General features: G+C 40.8%; 1 protein-coding gene across 1 annotated transcript in view; it reads right to left on the reverse strand.

Moving 5' to 3' along the window:
- Mkln1 (muskelin 1) overlaps positions 1–26575 on the reverse strand; it is a 327824-nt gene that overhangs the window by 297355 nt on the left and 3894 nt on the right. Inside the window, exon 2 of the mRNA XM_071611871.1 lies at positions 4945–5069. Within this exon, the coding sequence (XP_071467972.1) occupies positions 4945–4961 (17 nt within the window). The 5' untranslated portion in view covers positions 4962–5069. The remainder of the gene's footprint in view (positions 1–4944; positions 5070–26575) is intronic.

Here is a 26575-nt window from a genome sequence, read left to right on the forward strand (position 1 = left end):
TGTTTTGATTTAACGATGAATGAGCTAAAGGTCAACCTGAGAAAATTGATTCTTGACATATTTCCAACAGGGGTCACTTGTTTCATCCCCATGGACTCAAAGTTTGGAATTAAAACCCTCACTTTTAGTAAATTATATGTTGAAAATACCGAGAGTTCTAATTAGAGGTACATCCCAAATGCTAGCAGAGCCTCCTCTATTCATTTGCTCTTAGCTGTATGAGAAACTGTGATGTGTTTTTTTCAAAGTAATTTACCTTCAGGCTTAAAGAATTGGATATATGAGAAAAGAATTTTCCAAGTTTTATTGATTCAATAATGAATCGAAAAAAAAAATGTTTATGAGATTACAGCTACTTGGTAACTCAAAAATAATTGATCTAAGAAACTTGAAATTTCGTATGCTAAATGCTACATCCAGTGATAAAATTCAATGTTCTAGCTACTGTTATTACAGAATCATCCTGATGAGCATCAACGGGGGAGCCTCACATCAACTGTTCCTATAAGGTCACAACGATTATTACCAGGAACATTTTATTTGTGGAGACATAAAGACGGGCTATGAGATAGACACCTTGAAAGTAGACTTGAACTAAGGAATATTAGGAATCAATTGGAACAACAAAAATAAAATATGACAAAACTTGCTCTCCTGCCACTGGTGGAACAAATGTTTCCAGGGACCTAAAGCCAAGAAAATAGAAATCCATAAACACAAAGGCCAAGATAATCAGCTGAATCTACCAAGTTTCCATAAATTACAAAACAAAACGCTAAAAACCAAACAAACCAAAAAACCCCACCTACTTTGAAGGAAAGAATGCCAAAGAGCTTTGACCTTTTCTGCCTGCCGCCTACCACAGAAATCCCGGCCTGCAGCTGATTTTAAAATTACCACATCTCCAAAAAATTATGGGAGATGGGTATCTTAAAAACACAATAGCTTTGATCTCATAGGTCAAATCCACATTGGCCTAAGTGGTAATTATTGAGGAAGGGGTAATCTACTTCATTCATTTTAGTAACCAATTCTTTCTCAGTTAGATTTGCCACAGAGCCAGCCCAACTTAATTAAGAAAGCACAATAATATCGGATTGAACTATTTTTTTCAACCCAAGAATTTTTATTATAGAGAGAACGCTTGGACAATTTAAGCAATTATATGCTTTATTTCTCCTTAGCTGTATCTCCATTCTTGCTAATTTACAAGGTTTTGAATTCAACTTGCTTTATTCTTAATATTTTACATCTCGTCTTCTTCCTTTTAGAAAAATTTAAACTACATTTCAGAAGGCTGCAGGGTAAGTGTTGGTGGCTAGTTTCTATGAGTAACAAGTAATATCCCCCGAGAACCCAGAGCACTGTCCTGGGGAACAGCAGGCCAAATTCTAACTGCCATGAAAAACTCTGCAGACCTAACACAGAAAGTCTAAAACTTGAGCCATGCTACTGGTCAGTTGTTGGGTCAATGTACATTCTAGATTTCACCATATGGCTCCCAAAATACCAGGAGAGCACAACCTACATAAACCTCTTTGCGTCCACATTACCACCGTGTGTGTTAGGAGGGGGTTACTGGGGATTGAACCCAGAGCTTCCTGCATGCTCTTCAAGCACTCTTGCCACTGAACCAGAGCCCTAGCCTACCACTTCTTCTCATTTAGATGCAACAGCTGCTAAAGAGCCAGGTACTGTGAAAGAAAACTGAACTTGCAGTCAGAGTCCAAATGTGTGGCTCCAGCTCTTCAGGGAACCAGTCAAAGTGTTTTAGAGCCATGGGCTAGGGTGTGCCCGCTGAAGCAGGCTATGCAAGTGCCAATCTGACTTACCCACTTTCTAGCTAAGTGACTCTAGGCAAGGTATTTAAATCTTGTGCTTCAATATTCTCATTTATAAGCCAGCAATGATGTCAATAACTACCATACCGAGTTTTTGTGAGGCTTCAAGATTCTAAAAGGGCTTAGCACAGAGCCTCAGCCCAGAGTAACTATTAGTACCAGCTGCATGACCTTGGGGATCACATTGACCCTCTCTGGGACTCTATCTCATCTTCTACACTAGAAGGGATCACTGTCTCATGTGGTCTTCAGGAAGGCAGAATTAATTCAAGCGAGATAACATATATAAAAGTTATTTTTAGGGTCTGGGGTTGTGGCTCAGCGGTAGAGCGTTCACCTAGCATATGTGAGGCACTGGGTTCGATCCTCAGTACCGCATAAAAATAAATAATAAAATAAAGGTATTGTGTCCAACTACAACTTAAAAAAAATTTAAAGAAGTTATTTTTAAAACATAATCAAGTTTTAGACATCTTGTTCAACCAAGAAGAATCAGTTCCTTTCTTTTGTTCTGTTTCCATGATACTTAAAACATATGCACGTGTGCACACATACACACAATAGTGATCTGCTTACCTGTCCACCCCACTCCCCAACCAACAGTGTATCTAAGTCACCTCTGCATCCTCAGCACCAGACAGTTACTCAATTAATTTTTATTCAAATGAGCCTTGTCCGAACAATGGAGCAGGAATTCTTGAGGCCTTTTGCTGGATGGATTGTCACTTTTGCTTGGTGTCTTCCGTAGATCACACAGGAAGTGCTTGTTTTTCTCCAGTTAGAATGTACTGAGATTCTGCCAATCTTATGAGTTTGCATTTGTTTATTCTTTTCACTGAATAATTATTGAGCACCTGCAGACTGCAAGGTCCAAAGCTGAGCTCCGTCCAGTGTGCCAAGAGTGGCAAATGCCCAGATGAATTTAGTCCCTACATACTACATGTAGAAGGAAACTACTTGTTGTAGAATCACCTACTCTTTGAAATAATGAACTCCTTGGTTTGATGACTATATTGGATTGGATTACAGGAAAGAATGGGTTCCTGGAAGTAAAGGTCTTTATAGAATAATAATTAAGGTCAGGAATCTGACTGCCTGAGTTCAGATCCTGGATCTGGTTTGCACCAAGATGTAAGAACTTGAAAAAAAATTCCTGTATGCCTCATTTTTCTCATCTGTAAAATGGAGCTAATAGGATGGGTAAGTTAGAAAGAAAACTCCTGGGAATATTTTACAATGGTACTTGCCACATAAACAACACACAACTGTGTGCTCTCTGTGATGATTAACCCCACTCTCCCCACTCCCTCACCCCACTGTTTGAATTTCCATTGCAAATTTCCATTGCAAATGGGGCCTGGCTACCCAACTTCTGGGTGTCGTACCACCAGGGTCAGGAATTTACTACATCCTATGCTTGTCCATTTGGTTGCTAAGCAAATTGAGTTGCTGCTAAGTTTCAGGGAATTAAGCTATGCATTCTTACATCTTCCACTCATCGGTCTTCCATCCATCATTTGGGATTACCCAAAAGAAATCGAATCTGTCCAATGTGGGACGGTCCCTGGAACTTCAGAAGGCAGCTATGAACTGCCAGTTCTCACCTTCCTCTCACATGCCCACACATAACCTTAGCTCCTCTTGCTATTTCTAATTAACACTGTTTACCAGATTCTTTATAATCCTTTTTACTCTTCTTGAATAATCTCCTTATTTTCAACATCTGAATGTCTGAAGTCCAGCATTCATAAAACAGAGCAAATGTGGTCTGATCACCAGAAAGTATTAGAGAACTAGTTCCCTTTTGAACACCATATTTCTATTAACACAAAAGATTGATTTTTTTTTAAGCAACATCACACCAGGTTGACTCATCATCCACTCACAATCAACAGGGGACTAAATCTTCGTGACATGTACAGTTGTAAGCTATCCCGCCCCCACTCTATACTTGTATAATTGAATTTTGGGATCGTTGAGCACTTTATATTTGTACCCATTAGCTTTAGATTGTTAGATATGAGTCATTATTACATTTGTCAGGAGCTAGGGGGAGGAAATCCTGACTGTTGTGTGTCATCTGTAACTTTGTTCAGTATGCCCATCAATGTCACCAGCTTAGTCATCAATAAAAGTCTTAGGGGGCACATGGTTGCAAGACAGACCTGTACTGGATCTATAAACCTGGGTATGCATCTGCCTCTTAAAAACAAGACACTTTCAGGGGCTGGGGTTGTGGCTTAGCGGTAGAGCGCTCACCTTGCATGTGTGAAGCCCTGGGTTTGATCCTCAGTACCACATATAAATAAATAAATAAAAGAAAGGTATTTTGTCCAACTACAACCAGAATATATATATGACACTTTTAAAAGACATCATTTAGGCTTGGTATGGTGGTTGACAGCTGTATTTCTAGCTACATGGAAGAACATTTTACATGGGAGGCTGAGGAGGGAAGATCGCAAGGTTGGGACCAGCCTGGGCACTAGTGAGATACCATCTCAAAAAAAAAAAAAATCATTCATTCAGTCATCAAATATTTACTGAGTACTTTCCATGAACTATTCCAAGTGCTGTACAAAACAAAATCTCTGCCCTCCTGGGGCTTACGTTCTTTCTAGAAATAGACAATGAAAAATAAGAAGACATGTAAGTTGCATTCAATTTTATGAAAAATGAAAGCAAATAAAAGACTGGAGAAGTTGGACAAAGGGATGGAGGCGGGGACTGTCTACAGGCTGTATGGCTAAAGCAAAATGCGCAGGTCCTCATTCCCAGTATGCGTCTGACCCAAAAGTTCTTCCCAAGTGGGCAGCAAGTCTTTCTGATTTCTCAACACCCCCTTTCTCTACATGGAATTATATTAGAACAAAAATCAATAGAGCAATGATGAAGAATTTAATTAGTCATGAAACAAAAAAAGAAAATTTGAAAGGACTTCCCATTTCTCTGTCCACATAGGATATTCAAATATCTTAAGGACAAGTGGAGTTGCCAGGAAGCCAGTCACATCTCCTAACGAAGACTCCAGAGAGACTCTACAGGCCCAGTACATGGTTGAAAGCAAAACAATAGAGGAAAAAGCTGAAAAGCTACTGCTTACCTTATTCCAATCCCCATGTTCTCAAGAATGGAGTGGGTTCCAAGTCCAATAGCCTGCGAAGAATCTGGAGGATGGGGTACTTAGGTGACCCCAAAGCTCGGCTCAGAGAGACTGCACATTGAATTCTGGAAAAGAAGTTCATAGTGACAGATTGGAAATCTGCCTCTATCAACTGCTCTCTGCTCATGATTTTAATGTTGATATATTCTTCTAAAATGTGTGTGTGTGTGGGGGGGGTACTGGGGATTGAATCCAGAGGTGCTTGACCACTGAGCCACATCTCCAGCCCTTTTTATTTTGAGACAAGGTCTCACTAATTTGCTTAGTACCTTGCTAAGTTGCTGAGGCTGGCTTCACCCTTGTGATCCTCCTGCCTCAGCCTCCCAAGTCACTGGGATTACAGGTGTGCCCAGTTCTTCTAAATATTTTCAATCTTTACATTCCTCTGTTATTAAGGGACTTGATAAATCTTTATTTATTAAAATTCTAGTTGTGCTCTTTGGTTGGAAATTCATCTTATACCTCACAATGATACCTTTGGTATTTACTTTCAGTCATCTATTTTGTACCATAGACTTTGTTGGTGCTGGGAATACGATAAAATATGGTCACTGCTTCCAGGAGGCTCACAATAGAGAGGGAGGTAGAAACAGGAAAGCCAGCTCTAAGGAAGCAGTGTGTTGAGCAGAGAAAAGGATGGGAAGTGGGAATTCAGTGACTTCTAAGCAGAAAGAGTTAATCCTAAGGAGGTGGCATGTCCGTTTCAGGTAGAGGCACAGCACACACTGTGGAAATAACAGAACGGAACCTGCAGGCGGAGTACCAGCCCCGAATGCACTTCCATGCAGGTGAGGCAGAGAGAATCAGGCAAAGTGGTCAGGGATGAGAACTGGAAAGGTACAAAGGACTGCATTATGCAGAAATGTGCAAGCCATGTTATCGAGGAGGTACCCTGCGCTGGAATGGTGATTGATTACATGTTGACATTTCAAAGAAGGAGAAGTTGAGACTGCAGATCGGATTTTGGGCTTGGGCAACAAGGTGGATAGTGATGTCTCTCATAAGACAGTGGAGAACATGAAAACGACATGGACAGTAGGTGGGGGAGCAGGTGACCCATTCAGCCCTGGATGGGTTCCTTTCTGATGCCTGGTGAGCAGTCAGAGCACCAGGGGGCGGTTGGATCCAGAAGTCAGAAGATACAGGTTTAGAAATCATCAGCATGACCATAGAATCCACAGTGAAGCTCACAGTGTAGGCAGAGGAAGGACCCTGAGAAGCAGATAGAAGATGCAGCCAGAGGACAGGGGGCAACAGGAAGCACAGCTTATCTCAGAGGATGAGGGGAAGCACATTTCACATACACGAGGGTGTGGGGCAACAAAGGCAGACGCTGTCAAGAGATCAAGTAAGAAAGACTGAGAAGCACCCACAGGTGCACCAAGGAAATATTTGACCATTTTGGTAAGGAGCTGGGCTGGTGGGGACAGAAGTCAGGTCACAGTGAATTGAGGAGACCACGGAACCAATGAATTCAGACAGTGTGTCAAAAGTTTGCCTTCAAAGTGGAAGAAGACATGATCCCTAGACCTTCTTCCCAAGGGAAGGAAATTGAGTCCTGAGGGAGGCCCATTTTCAATAATTTTTATTTACACTAGCGCAGCTGACCACTGTGGCAATGCCCTGGGCAGACATGGTCCAACCACTAGCCCTGGACTAGGCCAGAACTGTAAGGTAAGCCATTTATTTATAATTTTATGTTCTCCTCGTAGGTGTTCCTGGGCCAAGGCCTGCTGAGATGCAAGAGGGTACGCTGACCTCTCTGAGCAATCCACCAACGACATGACCTACAGAGGGACAAATCTGGTCAGACACGGTTCTCACAGTCATTATCTCTCACCTATTGTCATGGCTCATGTAATGGGAGCAGCCAGGGGAGGGGAGAGGAGTCTGGTCACCTTGGAGTCAGGAACAGGCAGCTGGCCCCACAGCTGGCCAGGCAGCTATGCAAGCAGGGAGTCTCTCTGAGAGCAAAATCCAGAAGCCAAAATAAACGGGTCAGGTGGAAAACAGATGACCAGAACGGCAAGCCATGCTGAAGGTTGGTCCCAGGGAGTGAAGGTGAGCCAGGACATAATGGATGGATGCTGGGGGGGCTTTGGATGCTGCAGGAGTCCAGGGGGCCGTGCAGGAACAGGGACCAAAGAACCAGAAAGGAAGTAAAGCTCAGAGGCCCGATGCGATTACGCTGTCCACATGTCCACGTCTCCACCCTGCATGCTTCTGAGGCCCTGCTGCAGTTCTCAGGCCTTCATGATACGAAGTTTCTGACATTCACAACAGTCCCCCAATTTTAACCCCCTCTCCTACCATCATGACCCCGAATTCTGAGGAGACAGCAAAGCTCTGGCCCAGGAGCTGCTAAGGGGGTGCCCACAGGCATTGGTGGTCACCAACCTAAAAAGGTCATAGGAATGGCTCTCCCTGGGGAGGAAACAGGCCTGACCGTTGATTTAGTCCCTGAGTGAATAAGAAAACTACCTAGTGACTTGAAGAGTGGAAACTTGATTTCTAAATTATGATCCTTCCAGGACGTCTAGGTTCTCTAAAGTGCACACTGTGAGGAAATGGAAAGGCTTAACTGTCTTCAGTTTGTGATTAGAGCACAGAAAAGAGAGAGAACACTAGTAAACAGCACGTATTAGCCCAATATTTTTGGTTGGTGCGCAGAAGGCCAACCGAGTTTTCAGCTGAAGATTTTTTTTTTTGTTTTTCCATTTCCCTAAAGTCAATAATCTTTACCTGCTAGATATTGCTTAAAGCAGAATTTTCATCTAATTCTCATTTGAGGGGACTGAAAAGGAAAAACTAAATAATAATACCTCATTTGTGTATAATGCTTGTCTTTCACAGAAGACACCCTACCCATTTAGGACTATCTAATTTAGAGTAACAACGCTTTTATAATGTAAATACTAGTAAGGGCTATTATCATTTTATAAATGAGGCATGAAAGAAATCCAGGGAGGTGGGAATGAAATGACTGGTTCAATGTAACTTCCATTTAAGAGGTGTCATTGCTGGTTTATTTTTCACTTTTTATTAACAACGAAGCCACATTTTGGATAAACATGTTTATTAAAGGTGTATCTTGCCCTTACATTTGAAAATGAAAAATCTCTTAGGGAGAAATAACAAGGACCAACATAGTCACGTGACTCCTCGGATCCAGCTGCTCTCATGAATCTAGAGCTAACCAATCAACTCCCGACCAACTCTGCTCATCCTCGGCAGGGATCTCAGCTGGCACCACATGCATCACAAGCCACTCTGGTGCCATCCCCTCTCCGTGGGAGTTATGTCATAATGGTCTTGTTGCCTCGAGTCGACCTGGGAAACGCCATTACCTATACAAATTTAGCACATACGTAAAGGCACTGATACTCTTGTTCTTTCATGAGCTTCAGGTCAGAGAGTTTTTCTGATCTTTTAATGTATTTATTCACGTTTTCATTTCCTCACACTCTCAAGCATTCATGCATTCATTTGACAAACATCTTGGGCCCAAAATGTATTGTTTTAGATATTCTAGATGTTAAGGATAAAAACAGGGAAAAGACAAAATCAACGACTTCAAGAAATGCACAGCCTAGTAAAGAGCCAGATTAAACACTTGCTGTTCATTGTGGAAGGTGAGGAGATAAGAGATAAGCACCAGAATAGTTTGGGGAGCACAGAGGGGAAATCTGGCTTGATCTGTGTGGGGTGCCCACAGGCACTGGGAGTCACCAACCTAAAAAGGTCATAGGAATGGCTCTCCCTGGGGAGGAAACAGGCCTGACCCTTGATTTAGTTCCTGAGTGAATAAGAAAAGGGAAGGCCTTGGACAGAGGTGGTCTGAGAGCCAAGCACTCCTGGAAGAGGACCTGTGCACTCCGGGTGTGGGGGACAGCATGTGCAATGACATGAGTAAGATCACACTGTGCCTCTGGAGACCTGCAGGAAGGTCGTATGATGGCGGGTGCTTTAGGTATTCGATGACGGGTCCTGTTTGCCATCTCAGGCCTGGAGATCCTCGTGAATGACTCTATAAAGGGAAATGTCTTGTCTGCCGTCGTGTAAGTAAACACACTTTCTATGTGGATCTGTACTCACTATTTAAGGAATATCGCAGAGGGAAAAGCACACAGTCAAGGTTTCTCTGGTCTCCCCAAGTTTTGTATTATCTATATTTCATTACTATTATCCTCCAGGGACTAATAGAAACAGCGGACTTTTTCATCAAATCTAGGTGGTCTCTTAGCCCATTTCCATTGTATTTTACTATAAAAATTTTGTATGTAGAAATACTTCAAAATACAAGTGGGTATGGTGGTTCACATGTATAATCCCAGTGATTTTTTTTGCAGTGGGGGGGGGGGGTGCTACGGGTTGAACCCAGGACCTGGGCATGCTAAGCAAGAACTCTACCAACTGAGATATATCCCCAGCCATCCCAGTGATTTGGGAACTGGGGTAGGAGGATTGTAAATTCCAGACCAGCCTGGGCAATTTATGAGACCCTGTCTTAAAATAATACTCAGTGGTAAAGTGCCCCTGGGTTTAAACCCTAATACCTAAACAAACAAACACCCCATAGCATTTTCAATTGCATGGTTGGATGGGGCAGGTTTTTCCTCTTAACCTTTTTCAGACTGTTCAGGTTGGAGCTGCCCAGCCTCCAAAAGGACAGAACCAGCCTTATAAGTTTTTTATTGGCAACACCAGGAGGAGGTACTTGGAAATGGCCTCTGAAAATTCTACACCAAGTCCCTGTAGTGACAGCTCTTTCCTGGGACTCCATCTTCCCCTCAGAGAAGGCTGGCATGGAGGCCTGTATGAACTGAGGCCAGAAAGAGGGAGAGAGAAGAAATACAAACACAGCAGAATTCACACAGAACTGTCCTTAGACTAATCTACTGCCTCAGTGATCATACTCTGCATTCTCTTGTCACTTGTGAAGAACTTTGACACTGAAATCACACCCTCATTTATACTTGGGAATTTTTCAGCTACTTTAAGAGTTCAAAATAATTCATTGATATTAGTTCCGAATTCATGGGATCCTCTGTGACATATATCATTTCTTCATTTATCCAAGCTTCACCCATTCAAGAAGCATCTACTGCCTCATCTCTATCTCTTAAAGCCAACCCAATCAGCCTTCTGCTCCTGTTACTCCATTGAACACACAGCTGAGAAGTCTCACTGACTTCCATGATGTTGATTCCAGTGGTTTGTTTTCAGACCACATCTCACCCCCTCTGTAGCCTCTTAGCACAGATGATTGGTCCCTTCTTATTGACACTTGCTGTCTTCCTTCCTCCTTGTTCTTAGTCTCTTGCTGGGCTCTTTCTGATCTCTGAATGTTGGAAGTCACCTTGGGCTTGCACCTCTGTCATTGCCCATTCAGTCCATTGCTCTAAATACCACACCATGGAGGTTGGGGATATGGCTAAGGGTAGATCTTGCAAAGGGTGCATGAGACCTTGGGTTTCCTTCCTAGCACCACAAAAATAATAGACAAATACCATCTCTGTCACCCTGGCCTGTCTTCTGAAGAGGGCTTCTTTCCCCAGGGGTGCTCAAGTTTGGGCTGGGCCCTGAAGGAGGAGAGATGAGTTGGCCAAGAGGAGAAAATATATTCCCCCCCCACCAAGGGGAAGAAGATGAGAAAAGAGGGCTGGGCTGTGGCTCAGTGGTAAAGCACTTGCCTTGTATGTGTGAGGCCCTGGGTTCAATCCTCAGTGCCACATAAAAATAAATAAATAAAGGTATTATGTCCATCTACAACTAAAAATTTTTTTTTTTTTTTAAAAAGGCTCAGTTGGTAGAGTGCTTGCCACACCTGTGCAAGGCCCTGGGCTCAATCCCCAGCACTGCAAAATAAGTAAGTAAATAAATAAATGGGCTCAAAGGTGTGAAAAGAGAAAATGTTCAGAGAATAGGAAGCGGTCTGGTGCAGGTTGGAGATGATTGGTAAGTAGGTTCTAGGTAGGTTTCAAGAACTTTGATGAACAGCTAAGGAATATGGACTTTACACAGAAGACGAGAAGTAATTCTTAGAGGTCCTTAAAGAAGGGAGAGACATAAGTATTTATGTTTCAAAAATAAAAATATGAATTTTGGCAGCAAGATGGAGGCTGAACTAGATTAAGGAGAGAACGTGGCCAGGAAGGTCAATTACGAACCACTGCAACAGTCTATAAGGAAGGGATTAAGGTCTCTATGGCAACAGTGGAATGAAAAGTAGTGAATAGCCGGGTGAGGGGCACACAGCCATAATCCCAGCTACTTCGGAGGCCAAGGCAGGAGGATTGCAAGTTTGAACCAGCCAGGACAGCATATCAAGACCCTGTCTCCAAATTTTCGGGACAGGGATTGAACTCAGGGCACTTAACCACTGAGCCACATCCCCAGTCTTATTTTGTATTTTATTTAGAGAAAGGGTCTCACTGAGTTGCTTAGCGCCTTGCTTTTGCTGAGGCTAGCTTTGAACTCATGATCCTCCTGCCCCAGCTTCCCAAGCTGCTAGGATTACAGGTGTGTAATTACAGGTGTGTGCTCCTGGCTTCAAAAAAAAAAAAAAATTTATAAAGGGGTGGAGGGTGGAGAAAGAACTAGTGATGTAGCTAAGTGGGAAAACAGCCCAGGGTTCAATACCATGTACCGAAAAAAGAAAAGAAAAATGTAGTGTCAAAATCAGGGGGGATTTAGAAACAGCATCAAATACACCATGATTGATTAGGTGTAAGTCTGGCAGTACAGGAGACAGGCCAAGGTTAAAGTTTAGTTACATTCAACACAGGGAGACCAGGTGTGGAGGGGATGATTAGTAGCATTTTAAGTTTGAAGCAATTGCAGGGTGTCCAGTATGAATGAATGACAGGTCTGCAGATGAGGAGAGAGGTTGGACTGAATGCACAGATTCAGATAAGCCTTCATAATGGATAGGATGTCCTGGGGAAGACAAACCACGAGCCCAGAATGAAAGCATGCAGGCAGCTGTCAGGAGAGAAGAAACAGAGGTTGGGGTAGGACTAGAAACGAACCTGCAGAGAGGTGGCACAGGAGTGGGACAGAGTAAGGTCTGTCAATAGAGGGAGAAGCCACCTTCTGAGAGGTAATGATGGGCCAGGATGAAAGGACAAGGAGGTGCTGTAATTTAGAAGATGAGACAAACAGTGTCTAGAGAGTTAGAAGCTGGTCTGCAAGGGACCTAGCTAAGCCTCTTTTTTGAAGTGTGGCTGGGAGCAGTCCAGGTAGTGGTGGAAGAAGGTGGAGCAGGGCCAGGTGTAGGGATGGGAGTTTTAAGTACAGCAGGTGGCCGGTCATCCAGCTTCTGTCCACAAGACAACCCCTGAGTGTTTGCACAGCCAAGCATTCTATTTGGTTCAGCCTATATTCATTGAGCACCTGCTGTGTCCAAAGTAGCAGACCAGCATTGCAACGCTCAAAAAGACATCCCAGGTGCAGTCATGTTTTGGCTTTTCATTTATCAGCCTAAACTTGCCTTCTTCTGACCACAGTTCTCTGTCCTCTGGAGCTGTACCTGATGCAACAAGAGTTTCTTCCATACAGCAGTCCTTCTGCTAACTGAAGATTCCTCTCCCCTGCCCCCTTGGGGATTTCCTACTTGTTTCAGTTTTACAAAATAATCTGGTCTTTACACACGTGTATGTTTGTTGGTAGGTAGGTATTTTATTATCAGCTGGCTATTTCCCTCCAAGTATCCATAGCTAATCTCTTTTAAAGTGTTGCACTCACCTAGGCATGGTGATAAACACCTGTAATCCCAGTGACTTGGGAGGCTGAGGCAGGAGGATCTCAAGTTCAAAGCCAACCTCAGCATTTAGCAAGGCCCCAAACAACTTAGTGATATCCTGTCTCTAAATAAAATATAGAAAAGGGCTGAGAGTGTGACTCAGTGGTTAAGCACCCCTGGGTTCAATCTCTGGTACAAAAAAAAAAATGTTGAATTCAAAGTTAATTGCAATTGTCTTCATCTAGTAAAGCAGTGTACAAACCAGTAGGAGCATCCTTTCCCTTGTTCAGGACATGGTCCCTGTGGTCCCACCACCTGAGATTGTAGATTGTATATGCGTCCTGAGGCCATACTGCTGCCTCCAGGTGCTTCACAATCAATATCCTGACATCTTTTGGACTGGAAAGTTTTACAAACTAGGTCTCACCAAATCTTACACTTTTAAAAGTCAATTGCAGGATTTAACATTTTTCCCTCACTAAATATTATGTTTTTACATTGATTTGTATTGCCAAGTAGTAAAAACAACAAGGGTTAACCAGGTGTGGTGGCACACGCCTGTAATCCTAGCAGCTCAGGAGGCTGAGGCAGTAGAATCATGAGTTCAAAGCCAGCCTCAGCAACAGCAAGGTGCTAAGCAACTCAGTGAGACCCTGTCTCTAAGTAAATACAAAATAGGGCTGGGGATGTGCCCCTGAGTTCAATAACTGGTACCCCCCCCCCCCCCCCCCCGCACCCTTCCACCTCCACCCCACCCCCTGCAAAAAAAGAGCAAGGGCTTAGGAGTCAGGCATTCTACATTCAAATTTTGCTTTTGTTAGGTAGCCCACTGACTTTGAATGTGTCATGTGATCTCTCTGAGTCTCAGTGAGCTTAACACTGAGAAGAGAGCTAAGCCTGTCCACATTGCAAAGTGGTTCTGAGGCTGAAACAAGCAGGGTAGAATATCTACTGAGTGCTCAGTATATTTTGGTTTTCTTGCTTTCCTTGGATTCTCTCAGCTTTGTGTTCTTAGTAGATGTATGCCTTTCGAGTTGCTACTCAAGATTAAAAAAACTTTCTTTTAATAAAAAGAAAAGCCAGGCACAGTAGCACATGCCTATAATCCCAGTGACCCTGGAGACTGAGGCAGGAGGATAGTAAGTTCAAAGCCAGCCTCAGCAACTTAGCTAGATCCTAAGCAACTTAGCAAGACCCTGTCTTAAAAATAAAAAATAAAAAGGGCTGGGGATGTGGCTCAGTGGATAAATGCCCCTGGGTTCAATGCTTGTTAAAATGAATAAATTAATAAAATAAAATAAAAATAAAATGTTGACTATAATAGGAGCCAAGGACCAAAAGAAAATACTTTGGCATGACGGTTAAGCAAATGGGTTCTGCACCCAGATTTTCTGTTATTGGATCCCAGCTGCTCTACTTACTAGCTATGTACTCACAAATGAATTTATAAACCACTCTGAGCCTTGCTCTACTCATCTGTAAAATGAGGATATCAGTACTTCTCAGATGTTAGGGAAGATTAACAAAGGTAATGATGGAAAGCACTTCTGCCCAGAACCTTGAATCCAATAAGTATCAGTGAGTGGTATTATTATTACCACTTAGAAACCTCCAGGTAAACTAAGTCCTATGAATCCACTTTTGTATATAATCATTTCATCTACTAAATATATTGTATAATATTGTCCCATTATATTGTCTACCAGGATCCCTAGAAAATCTCTACAATGTCAGGTACTACAAATATGCCTCTACTCTTTGGACATAGGAACCTTATCTACAAAACAAAACAAAACCAAAAAACCAAACAAACCAGGTTTAAGATTTTGGGCAAATCACTTAACATCTCTGACCTGTGGCTTCTGCATAATGGGAATAATAATGATGCCTATTCTGGAGGTCTGGAATGGGGACCTCATGACTTGAATATGGAGATAAGGAAATGAGGGTAATTTGCAGGTATTTAACTTAAGTGAACCCATGCTGGCGCTTACTTATACGGGTTTTCTTTTCCCAAGCAACCTAAACTTATCAGTGAATAGGTTCTAGAATTCACTTTTCCCCTTTTAAAAACTGGCATAATTGCCTAACCTCAGGCATATGGTACTTCTTTCTTCAGTGATTCTTCACAATGTATCTATGATCATATCTGGAAGTATTTTTTGTATCCCTAGATGTAGTTTATATGGATCTGAAGATTTGAATTCATTTAAATTTGAATCTTATCTAAATTTAAATTTTATTTAAATTTACATTGCCATCATTCACCTTGGGATCCCATTTCATCTTAAATTTTTCTTCTCTCTCTCTTTCTTTCCTCCTTATCATTTTTCTTTTTGCAGTACTGGGGATTAGGCAAGTGCTGTACCACTGAGTTATACCCCCAGTCCCTTAAACTTTTTCTTTATCCTGACCGGAAGAATATGTATGTCTGCTGAGATAGATTTAGAATATACATAAGTCATGAAGAAGAAAATAAAATCAATTTGAGTTCACTACCAAGATATAACCACTGTTGCTGGGTGCAGTGGCAAACACCTGTAATCTCAGTGGCTGGGGAGGCTGAGGCAGGAGGATTACAAGTTCAAAGCCAGCCTCAGCAAAAATGAGGTGCTAAGCAACTTAGTGAGACCCTATCTCTAAATAAAATACAAAATAGGGGTGGGGATATGGCTCACTGGTCAAGTGCCCCTGAGTTCAATCTCCAGTAGCCCCTCCCACCAAACCCAAAAAAGATATAACCACTGTTAAAATTTTACTAGTCTTTTTTTCCTGAGAAAATATATTTAAAATAAATGACCAACATTTTCTGATGCCATGACATCTTCCCAAACCCACTTTTTGTTGTATACATACATTCCATCATAGGAATATACCAATATGTGCAATAATTCTTTTTGACACTTAGATGTCCAAATGCTCAATGTTATAAAGAATGCTGTACTAGCCAGGCTAATCCCAGGAATTTGAAAGGCCAAAGCAGGAAGATTGTCAGTTCAAGGTCAGCCTCAGCAATTTAGTGAGATTCTGTCTCAAAAATTTAAAAGTAAATAAATAAAATAAAAAGGTCTGAGGATGTAGTTCAGTGGTAGAGTGCCCAGTTCTGCAAAAATAATATAATATAATATAATATAATATAATATAATATAATATAATATAATATAATATAATAAATATTAAAAGACTGGTATGCAGCTCAGAAGAGAGCCCTTGCATTGTAGGTGTGAGACTCTGGATTCCATCCTCAGTACCACCAAAAAAAAAATGACACTAAATGTTCTTCTACATTAAATTTTGTGAGCATTTCCAATCATTTTCTTTGAATAACGACTTAAAAATGAAATTACTGTGTTAAATGGTTTGTATATTTTAATTTTTTTAAAATTATGTTCTTATTTCCCTGTTTAAATTTTTTTTAATTGTCAATGGATCTTTTATTTCATTTATTTATTTATATCTGGTGCTGAGGCTTGAACTCAGGGGCCTCACAAATGCCAGGCAAGCAGCAAGCACTCTACCACCAAGCCACAACTCCAGCCCTATTTTAAGGTTTTTTAACATTCAATGACAAATTGCTCTGCGGAATGCTTATATCAGTTCAGGCTTCCAATATAATAGGAGTGCAATTATTTCCCTGAATCTTTATCCATGCAAGAAAGCATCTTATAAATGTTTTTGACCTTTTTAATCTTCGATGACTATTTGAATTCCTTTTTTCTTTTTGTCCTTTCATGTTCTTATTTATTCTTTTTTTTGGGGGGGGGGCTCTGGAAATTGAACACACAGGGAATCTACTGTGGAGCTACATGCAGGTTCCTTTTTATTTTTTTAATTTTGAGGCAGCAACTCACAAAATTGCCCAAGTTGACCTCCAAATTGAAATCTAAATCCTCTTGCCTCAGCCTCCCAGTTGCTAGGATTGTAGGTGTGGCCCACCACCAGGCCTGGCCTCTTTACTCATTCTTTTGAGATGTTGTGTTTTTCTTATAATTGTGTAAGATTCCTTTCTATGTTAAGGACACTACCCTTTGTTATAGCTCTATCTAAAGTCCTAGACATGTCATTTGCCTTTTAATTTTGTTTGTGATGCTGTTTTATCTCCATAAATTTAAAAGTTCTAAGTAATCAGATATATCAACATTTTTCTTTTAGAAATCATCAAGCTTTATATTTTTGTTCTCGAAGGCCTTTTACCACCTGCGGATCAAGCAATGCCTGTGGCATTTTCCTCTTTTCAACGAATGTCACTTTTCTTATGTGGATCATTTTCCACAATGAACCCCTTAATTCATCTGAAACGTATTCCATTCCTTCTTAACTGTTGTTTGTTCCATCCTATTGAACCAGAGAGGATGGTTCCGTTTCAAGAAATAGAAACCTAAGCTTAAAGTGTCTTAACCAACAAAATAGAATTTTCTGGGTCCCGGAAGTGAAAAGTTCAAAGACTTCAGGTCTGTTTGGTCAGGTACCTCACACAATGTGGACAGGACCTGACAGTTCTCACTTCATTTCTTTGCTTTAGCCACTGGTGACAGCTCCAATCTCAACAGACTCTCCTCTTGTGGTCCCTTGATGGTGCCAAGAATTTTCAGGGTTACTTGTTTGTGCATTAACTTCCGGAAGGAAGCATCTTTGGTCTAGCATTCCCAGCAAAACTCCTGACATTCTCTTTGATGAAATTGACTTAGGTCTCATGCCCATACTTGAGTAAGTCATTAAGTCTGAAGGGATGTTATTCACTGCTTGGCTTAACCTGGCCACGTGCCCTGTCCCCTGGAGATGAAGGTAGTGCTGGAGAACCCAGCTTTCCCAGAACTTTTCGGGGAAGGAGCAGTTGGAAAGGTGGAAAGCAAGTAAGATGGCAACTAACGTTCTATTTTAAAGGATCAATATCATTGTTTTTTCATGGAAAATGACAGATGCCCTGTCATTCAAAAGCTGGTTTGTCTTACCTCTATTAATACTCATAGACACTAGAGCTCAGACCATGAAAAGATATGGACCCTTCCCTTTATGTTCAAGATATATATGGACCACCTGGACACATTGCAGTTTCTAGAGGTCTGATCAGATGTGGTTGGAACAATTTCCTCCATGGTTAACTGATCTATAGGTTCTCTGAATTCCTTCTTTAACATGGACTTCAAAGATGTAATGCAAATAGACAACAGCCTCAACTCTCCCCTGAATTTATTCTGGCCAAGTCTCTGTCTTCTGGTTACCTGGTTCTTTAGTTATTTGGACCATTCCTTGTCCTATTTATTTGCCCAAGTTTCAATCACTTTGCAATATCTTCCCCTGTTTTGTGTTCCCCGACCTCTAAATACCTACTCAGAGGAGGCTTCCCTTGGGTCAGTAGAAGCTGAGGGAGTTGGACACCAGGACATCAGGGTTTAAAGTCAATCACCTAATTGGTTCAGAAGAGGCAGGACATAGTGGTACCATGTGCCAGGCACAGTTCAAAACATCTGGCCCAGGGGAAGCCATTGTCCATCTAACCCCATCTTGAATATCTCTATAATTGTTTATCCTTTTCTGTATCTTAACTCCCTTGGCCTTTTCAACATACATTCCCTGTCTCCATCCAGACCCCCTGTGACAAGTTCAGTGACTTGGCTTCTAAGGGATGGCAGTGGTGTCCTTGTCTTTAGAAGGTTTTGAATCCCATTGGCCTTTCTGGGTCCTAGTATTTGCCACTCTTATTCTTCACTAGTGCTCATCCAATCCTGTATCCTTCGTGGAATAACACACTTCTGAATGTGGCGTCCAAACTTCTTTCTGATGCTTTCCTATCTTTCAGTGACCACTAACAGCACTACCACTTTCAGGACACAAAGTGGACCCCTTATCTGTTGAGCGCAATTAATACTGTTAGAGCTAAAATAATAAAATTCCAAATTTCCTGTATTCTAAAATCAACTTATGGTAGGATGTACCACACTTTAATGACTGCCTCAAGATCTTCCAAAACACATTACCACATTACAGGTGCCTATTGAAGATACATTCTGATTTTTAGAAATATTAAAAATGTGGGAATAAAGAACCTGTAACTTGGGCTGGGATTGTGGCTCAGCGGTAGAGTGCTCGCCTAGTATGGGCAGGACCCGGGTTCGATCCTTAGCACCACATAAAAATAAAATGCATTGTGTTGTGTCCATCTACACCAAAAAATAAATATTAAAAAAAAAAAAGAATCTGTACCTTAGAATCTAGGGAAGGCTACAGTTGAACTGTTCTGTTTGTTTAATTAACTATTCACATCAGTCAGTCTGCCCCATTCAATAGCCCTACCCCTCATTCTTTATTATTCTTTATTATAAATGTAAGCAAAAATAAACATGGAGACCAATCTTTGTCTTCAGTACTATTCCCAGACTCCAGCTGCCTCTGGACATGAACCCCTCAAGCATTATTCTCATGGGCCCTTCTTACAAAGTAGTTCCCCCTTATCTGAGGTTTTGCTTTCTGCAGTTTCAGTTACCTTTAGTGAACCATAGTCTGAAAATATTACATGGAAAATTCCAGAAATAAACAATTCACTAGTTTTAAATCACTTTTCTTACAATATATTGTCATAATTTTTCTAGTTTAGTTATTGTTGTAATTTCCTACTGTGTCTTAAATTGTAAATTAAACGTTATCATAGGTATGTTGTGTATAGGAAAAAAACATAGTTTATATGGATTTGATATTCTTTGTGGTTTTGGGCATCCACTGAGGGCCTTGAACATAACCTTCCTGCAGATAAGGGCAGGACTACGGTACATCCTTCCTCCAGTCTTTCCTGCGTGACCTTTATAAATATGAGCTAATGCTGAGCATGGTGGTGCATGCCTGTAATCCTAGCAAATTAGAGGCTGAGGCCGGAGAATCACAAGTTCCAGGCCAGCCTCAGCAATTTAGGAAGACCCTGTCTCAAAACAAAAAGGGCTGGAGATATAGCTCAGCCCAGTACCACAAACAAAACAAAATACTCCCACCCCCCAAACCCACAGGTTTATCAGATCACTTCTTCAGCAAGCATTCTAATGTTTTCTTTTCTTCCTTGAAATCACTGATTTTACAAAAACATATATTGCAAGTCATCTTTCTGGAGCTTTATTCCCTATTTCCTGCCCAGACAGGCTCATGTACATATGATGTCTTTGTCTTCACATGAGGTTAGTGAATGCAGTTGCCTTCTCTGGCTATTACAATTTCAAGGGTGCTGTGGTCACTTACTTCAAGTTGACTGTCACTTCTACTTTGCTAACACATTCTTCTTAGCTGGTTATAATCAGGCATAGAATAGTATTTCTTCAATAAGCAATTAGTTTAAATTTAAATAGTGCCAACTTTATTTGATGCTCGCTTTTCCACAGAACAATATTGTCAGTTGATGATGTCAGATCAATTGAACTTCTCCACTACACTCCTATGCCAATAATTTTGTCATCTTTACTTGGAAAGCATTATTGAATGCTGCCATAACGGGATCACAAGGCATGCTAGAACTAGTTGACAGCACATGGCCAGTGGAGAAAGGGTGTGAGTCAAGACCAGGGTAGGGGTATTCCCAGGGCCAGGCTGTGAATACAGGAGCTGGCCTGGATTAGGGAAGCTAGGCTGTGCAAGATCTGGTGTCCCATATCAAAGTAAAACATTCAGAAAGCTATTAATACCAAGCAGTCCAGACTTACTCCAGCAGCAGGTTATCCATGAAGGGTAAGGGACCTGTGTCCCATGGTCTAAGATGATCACAGCAAGAGTGGGTAATAGGATATAGCCCCCTGGAGAAGAGGACTGGTCAGAGTTGAGCTAAACAAGACATCAAAATCATGGTAAAAGTAAGTTAGGGACCAGGACAGGGCCCCACATCTCAGAACTGAGATCTAGATGCAAGGCACAATGGCCAGAAAGGAGTGTGTCATATTGGAGGCCAAAAATTGGGTAAACACAGCCGGAAAACATAGTAGGAGGGACCTACAGGTGTCCAAGGCTCACAGCTGACCTGACTGGAAGGAAGCAAGGTGGTAGGGGCTCTTATCCTTGATGCACTTTCTTCCAGTTAGAACTGGCCTCTCAGTGTTGGCAGGCTGGGGAGTCAGACCTGTAGGTGGAGCTTCTTAAAACAATCCAGCTGCTGGTTGCTAGGGAAGTCAACTGGCCTGGTGCCTCATTACATATTCCTGGGACAATGTTACTTCTGCTTTTATTTTCACCCAAATGTTCTCTACCAGGTGTCAAACCTCAGGTTTGTGGGTTTCCATATGTATCCATGACTTCATTACTGACAAGGTCACGCTCCCCCCACCTCCTACTGTGTTTTCTGGGTGAACAAGTGATATATCCTCATATTGCTGTAATACAACAATGGCTAGGAGTTATTGACTGCTGATCACGTCCCAGGTACCATGCTAGCTAATTTACATGTTACCTTATTTAATTCCCACAACCTCCTTTAGAGTAGTTATTGTTACCTCTATTTTTAAAAAGAGGAAACTGAAGCTTATATGGTTTATATAATCAACCCAAGTTCACACAGCTGAGATGCAGAAGAGCTCAGATTTAAACTTAGCCTTTTCTGACTGCCTATCCACTGCTTCAAATGTCTACATTTATACAGTGACATGCCCAAACCATTTTCACTAAACTTATAAGTCACTAGGTTTTTTTTGTCTACCTACCTACCTACCTACCTCTTAGGGATCTAACCTCTTTGACTCCATATTACCATAGATTGCCCTATGCAAGAAGTAGATCATTAATACATACTTACTGAATGAATGAATATAGTTCGAAATGTGATTAACTGCACCACTCAGTTCTCTCTTGATTTGGCTATTTATAAAGCCAACTAGTAAGAATTCTTCATTTTGCTCTATATGAAATCATCTTAAGAATGGGAACACATTCTGAGAAATGTGTCCTTAGGTAATTTTGTCATTTTGCAAACTTCTAGAGTGTACTTATACAAACCTACATGATATAGCCTACTATCCACCTAGGTTATATGGTGTATGTGTGTGTGTATGTAGATTTGCAAGTGTACACGTGCATACGCACAACACATATGTAAGATAGCCTATTGCTTCTAAGCCATGATAGAAGAAAAAAAGACTAAATCAAATATGAGAAAAAGACGTATGAAACCGATGCTGGTGTAACAGCAGACTCTTTTACTGTAATTTTTTTAAAATAAGAAATATACTCAAAAATAGTAGTATAGTATAATAGATACATAAACTGGTAATGTAGTTGTTTATCATTACCAAGTATTGATACTCTACAAAATTGCACGTGCTGTACTTGTATCCAACTGGCAGGACAAGGGTTTGTTTACACTAATGTCCATGAGTCATATGTTGTACTACGGTGTTCTGATGGCTGCAACGTCACCAGGCAACAGGAACTTTTCAGCTCTATTATTATAATCTGATAGGACCACCATTGTGTATGCAGTCTGTTGTTGACCAAAATGCCGTTTTGTGGTGCAAGGCTGTACTACAACCATGAACATGTCCACTGCCAGGAAGAGAAAGCAAAGCATTCAATGAATAGAACTGAAGAGACACACTTTATTACCAAATTAAGTCAGATGTAGGCAAATGTGTTTATATGTTCAAGTAAATTTGAGAGTTTAAAATAAAGATAGATATATACATATATACACACACAACACATTATTTTCTTTATAAGTCCAAATCTGAATATTGTTCTCATCATATCATCTTCATGTGTGTCTAAACCAGAGGTTGCTAATATACTGCCCATAGTCCAAATCCAGCTCATGCCTTGTTTTATGTGGCCTGTGAGCTAAGGATTGTTTTCACATTTTTAAAACAGTTGGGGGTAAAAAAATCAAGAAAAGAACTATACTTCATATCATGGGGAAATTATGTGAAATAAACACTACAGTGTACATGAATAAAGTTTTATTGAAACAACTGGCTTGCTCATTTACCTATCACTATGGCTATTTTCTCATTATAGTGGCAGAATGGAGTAATTGAGAAAGACTGCATGGCCAGGAAAGCCTAAAATACTTCCTGTCTGGCTCTTTATAGAAAAAGTTTGCTGTCCTCTGGTCTAACTAAATAACACAGGATGTCACAGCATTTTTAGTATCGCTTAAAGTACATGTATTATTTTAGTTTCTAAAATTTCTACTTCAAGGACACTTTGTTGTACATTTCCATGTTCTCCCAACCAAGGCAACTTTTTCTCTGTGATATTCTCTACGGCTTCTGCTGATAGCAGCCAACACCTTTATGCAGAGTCAATAACAAACTGAGAAGCTGGTGGCTTCTATAAGAGGTTCTTACAGAATATAGGGCACGGAAATGGATTCCCCAGATTCCATCAACTGATTCAGGGTGATGTGATGGGATCAGATAGACGAGGGAAAGCAAATTGCTGTTTTTGTCATCACCCACGACCTAAATAAAGATAAAAAAATGACTCAGATTGACCAGGCACAGGTATCACCTATCAAAATATTTCTGGAAGGCAACAACATGGTACTGTGAACGCCCTATCCCGTGCCAGCTTGAGAGCAAACAAAGGGTGCAGGACTCCCTACTGCCTAAGATCAAGTTTAGTTTGTGGTAAACTTCAAGGGAATCTGTTTTATTTGTTTATTTTTTAATTTTTAATTTTTGGAGATCCAAACATAAATTCTTTTGTCTTTCTGTATGTCTGCCTTTCTCTCTGTGCATATATTTCTTTCCAAAATTTAACAAAAATTTACTGATCATTTATCATGTGTGATGTACAGGGCAAGGCTCTGGGATACAAAAATATATAAAATAAGCTTCTAAAGCTTAAAATTTATAACAGAAACGAGTTGTGATGCTTCTTCTTGACCTTCATCAGTGAATAACACTCTTGGCTTCTGTGGCCTTGTGTTCTCCTAGTTTTATTTCTTGGGTTTCTGGGGTCTCCAGTGCCAGATCTTTCTTTTCTATTCAATCTCTACATGTTCAGGGCTTAGTCCTGGTGCCACTTTCCTTTTGATTCTATCTACCCTCCCTAGGCAATCTGCTCCCAAATTCATCTCTCCAGCAATTCTTCTGAGCTCCAGAACCATATCTACAAGTCTACAGTGGACATCTCCACTTAGACAGAACTTCTGATTTTCCCCTGCAATTCTGTGACTGACCCAGGACTCCCCATCTTGCCGGCAGACACTTCTGCTTATGTGTCCCATCATGGAAGAATTCTTAAGCCCACCATAACAGTAACTCCTTCCCCCTACCACCATCCCTACACAGTCATTGAGTTCTTGAAAACAGCTGTTTGACTCTAATCATTTGTTCCTGTGCACATCACTGCCTTTACCTGAGTAACCATCATCTCTCACACAAACCACTAGAGTGCCCTTTCAACCAGTCTTTCTACAAATGCTCCTGCCCTATTGTATTTGATCTTCCCACAGTTAATGTGTTTCTGTAAAACTTCTTTCAAAAAGATACAGTGTTAGTCAAGTATGTGTGTTGTTTTTAACTTTTTTTCTTGGTAATGTATTGTGAAGATCTTTTCACATCAATATAGCTAGAATTGCCTCACAAATTTTAATAACTGCCTACCTTTCACTTGTATAGCTCTATTATCATTTATTTAACTGCTTCTCTATTGATGGCTGTTTTCAGTTTTTAATGATTATAAAGAATGCTTTACTGAAGGTTCTAGAAGAGTCATCCTTCAAAATATGTGTGAGCCTATTTATTGGATAAATATATAAAAGTAGAATTGCTAAGTCCAAGGCGTTGCATTTAAAACTGTGATAAATATTGCTAAATTGCCCTCCACGGAGGTTGTACCAACTTTTCCTCCACCGAATATATAAGAATGTGCCTGCCTCTCAGGCTGGCCAGCCAAGTATGTTATTAAATGCTAGGATTTTTGTCAACCTAATATATAAATAATATGTTTCAATGCAGTTGTAAGTGCATATCTATAGGTATGAGAAAAGGTAAGTATTTTTACATATTTTTAAGATCCTTTTGTACTTCTTGAACTGAAATCTGTTTATCACACCGTTGGCCCAATTTTCCAGAGTTTTTTATATTTTTCTTATTGGTTGATGGGAATGCTTTGTTCTAATCTAATTTCCAGTTCCCATCAGATATCCAGGTGTTTTTAAAAAGTTACAATTTTGTCCATTTTTAATTCTAATAATAAGTAATTATCAAGGGGGTAAACTCCATGATGAGAGGCCCAAACATAGAGCTTATGAATCCATTTGTGCAAGTACTGACTTCCTGAAATAGCTTGACAAGACCACAGTGTGCGTCTGTCCACTCTACTTCATGTCGTTCTCCTAACAGCTCATGGAGACATGTACTATTATTAACCATAAAGTGAAGTTCAGAGAACGAGAATGTCCAGGGTCACACAGCTAGTAACCTTCTCTTCTGAAATCTTCAAAGCCTAGCAATCCATCGTCACTGGCCACTTCTCAGCACACCAGACTCTTGTTTCTTGATTTTAATTTCTCCTGATCTGTTCACTTTCTTTCCTTCTACAAACATCCAGTGGACATTTTAAGTACCTACTATGTGTCAGGAATCCTCATGGAGTTTATATTTTAAAGGAGTCCTCAACCATAACCAATAAAAACAAATGGTAATAAAGTCTCAGCAATAAAGTTGTATTACTGTGAAAAAATAATTCATTGGATGGTTGGAAAGGTGGACAGAGAAGAGTACTTCAGGCAGAAGTGGCTAGGAAGCGCTACTTTGAGTAGATAACATGTAAACAAAGATCAGAAGGACCCAAAGGATATTCCAGGAAGAGTAAGTCCTTTGAAACAAGAGTAAATTCAGTGTGTTTGAGGAATAGAAAAAAGGCTGGTGTGATTGGAGTCAGGGAGAGTGGTTGGGGATGAGGTTGAAGAGGTGGTCTCAGATGCCACGCAGGGCTTTGGAGGCCGGGAAAGGAGTCTGGACTTTATTTCAGGTGCAATCAGAAGACACGGAAGGATTCTGAGAAGTGAAATAATCTGATTGATGTTTTATGATGTATGATTTATGTCTCTAGCTGTGCTGTGGAGAATGGGGACAAGCGTGGAAGCAGGAAAACCATTTAGAAAACTATTACAGGAACACAGGAAGGAGATAATGGTAGTCTACATCTGGGTGGTAGCAGTAGAGATAGAAATGCTTTGGAGATAGAATTGACCTGAATTCCTCAAGGACTGGACATGAAAACGGAGGAGAAGAGAAAAACAAAACAAAACAAAAAAATCTACTTCTTGTCTAGCTTGAGCAATTGGTGGATGGTGAAACCACATAATTTGAAGAAGGCTAAAAGAATCTGGAATTCCATATTATTTCCCCTTTTTCCCTAGATAGCCTGAACCTCATAGACTATGAGTTTTAAAACAAACAAACAAACAAACAAACAAACAAAAATACTTCCAAATATCTTTATTTTCCTTTCCTACTTGCCCTTTCGTCCTTCTTATCTAAGAGAACATCCTCTAGCCACTTCCTCTGCTCTCATCTATTCCTCAACCCACTGCAATCTGGTTACTATCCCCTTTTATCAATATACTTCTTGCCAAACACACCAATGACCTCCTTGTGCTAAATCCAAGACTTTTTCAGTCCTCATTTCTCTTGGCCTCTCTCTAGCATTTAATACTGTTGGTATTTCCTCCCTTGGCTCCTGAAGCTCTCCTTGCTCCTGGTCCTAGCTCTCTGGCACATGTTAGACAAGTACTCTACCATTGAGCTGCATCCTCAGCCTGTTTTATTTTATTTTGAGACAAAGTCTCCCTAAGTTGCCCAGGCTGACTTCAAACTTGCCATTCTCTTGCTTCAGTCTCCCAGGGAACTGGGA

This window comes from Marmota flaviventris, chromosome 1, assembly GCF_047511675.1.
Source record: "Marmota flaviventris isolate mMarFla1 chromosome 1, mMarFla1.hap1, whole genome shotgun sequence".
Lineage (NCBI taxonomy): Eukaryota > Metazoa > Chordata > Mammalia > Rodentia > Sciuridae > Marmota > Marmota flaviventris.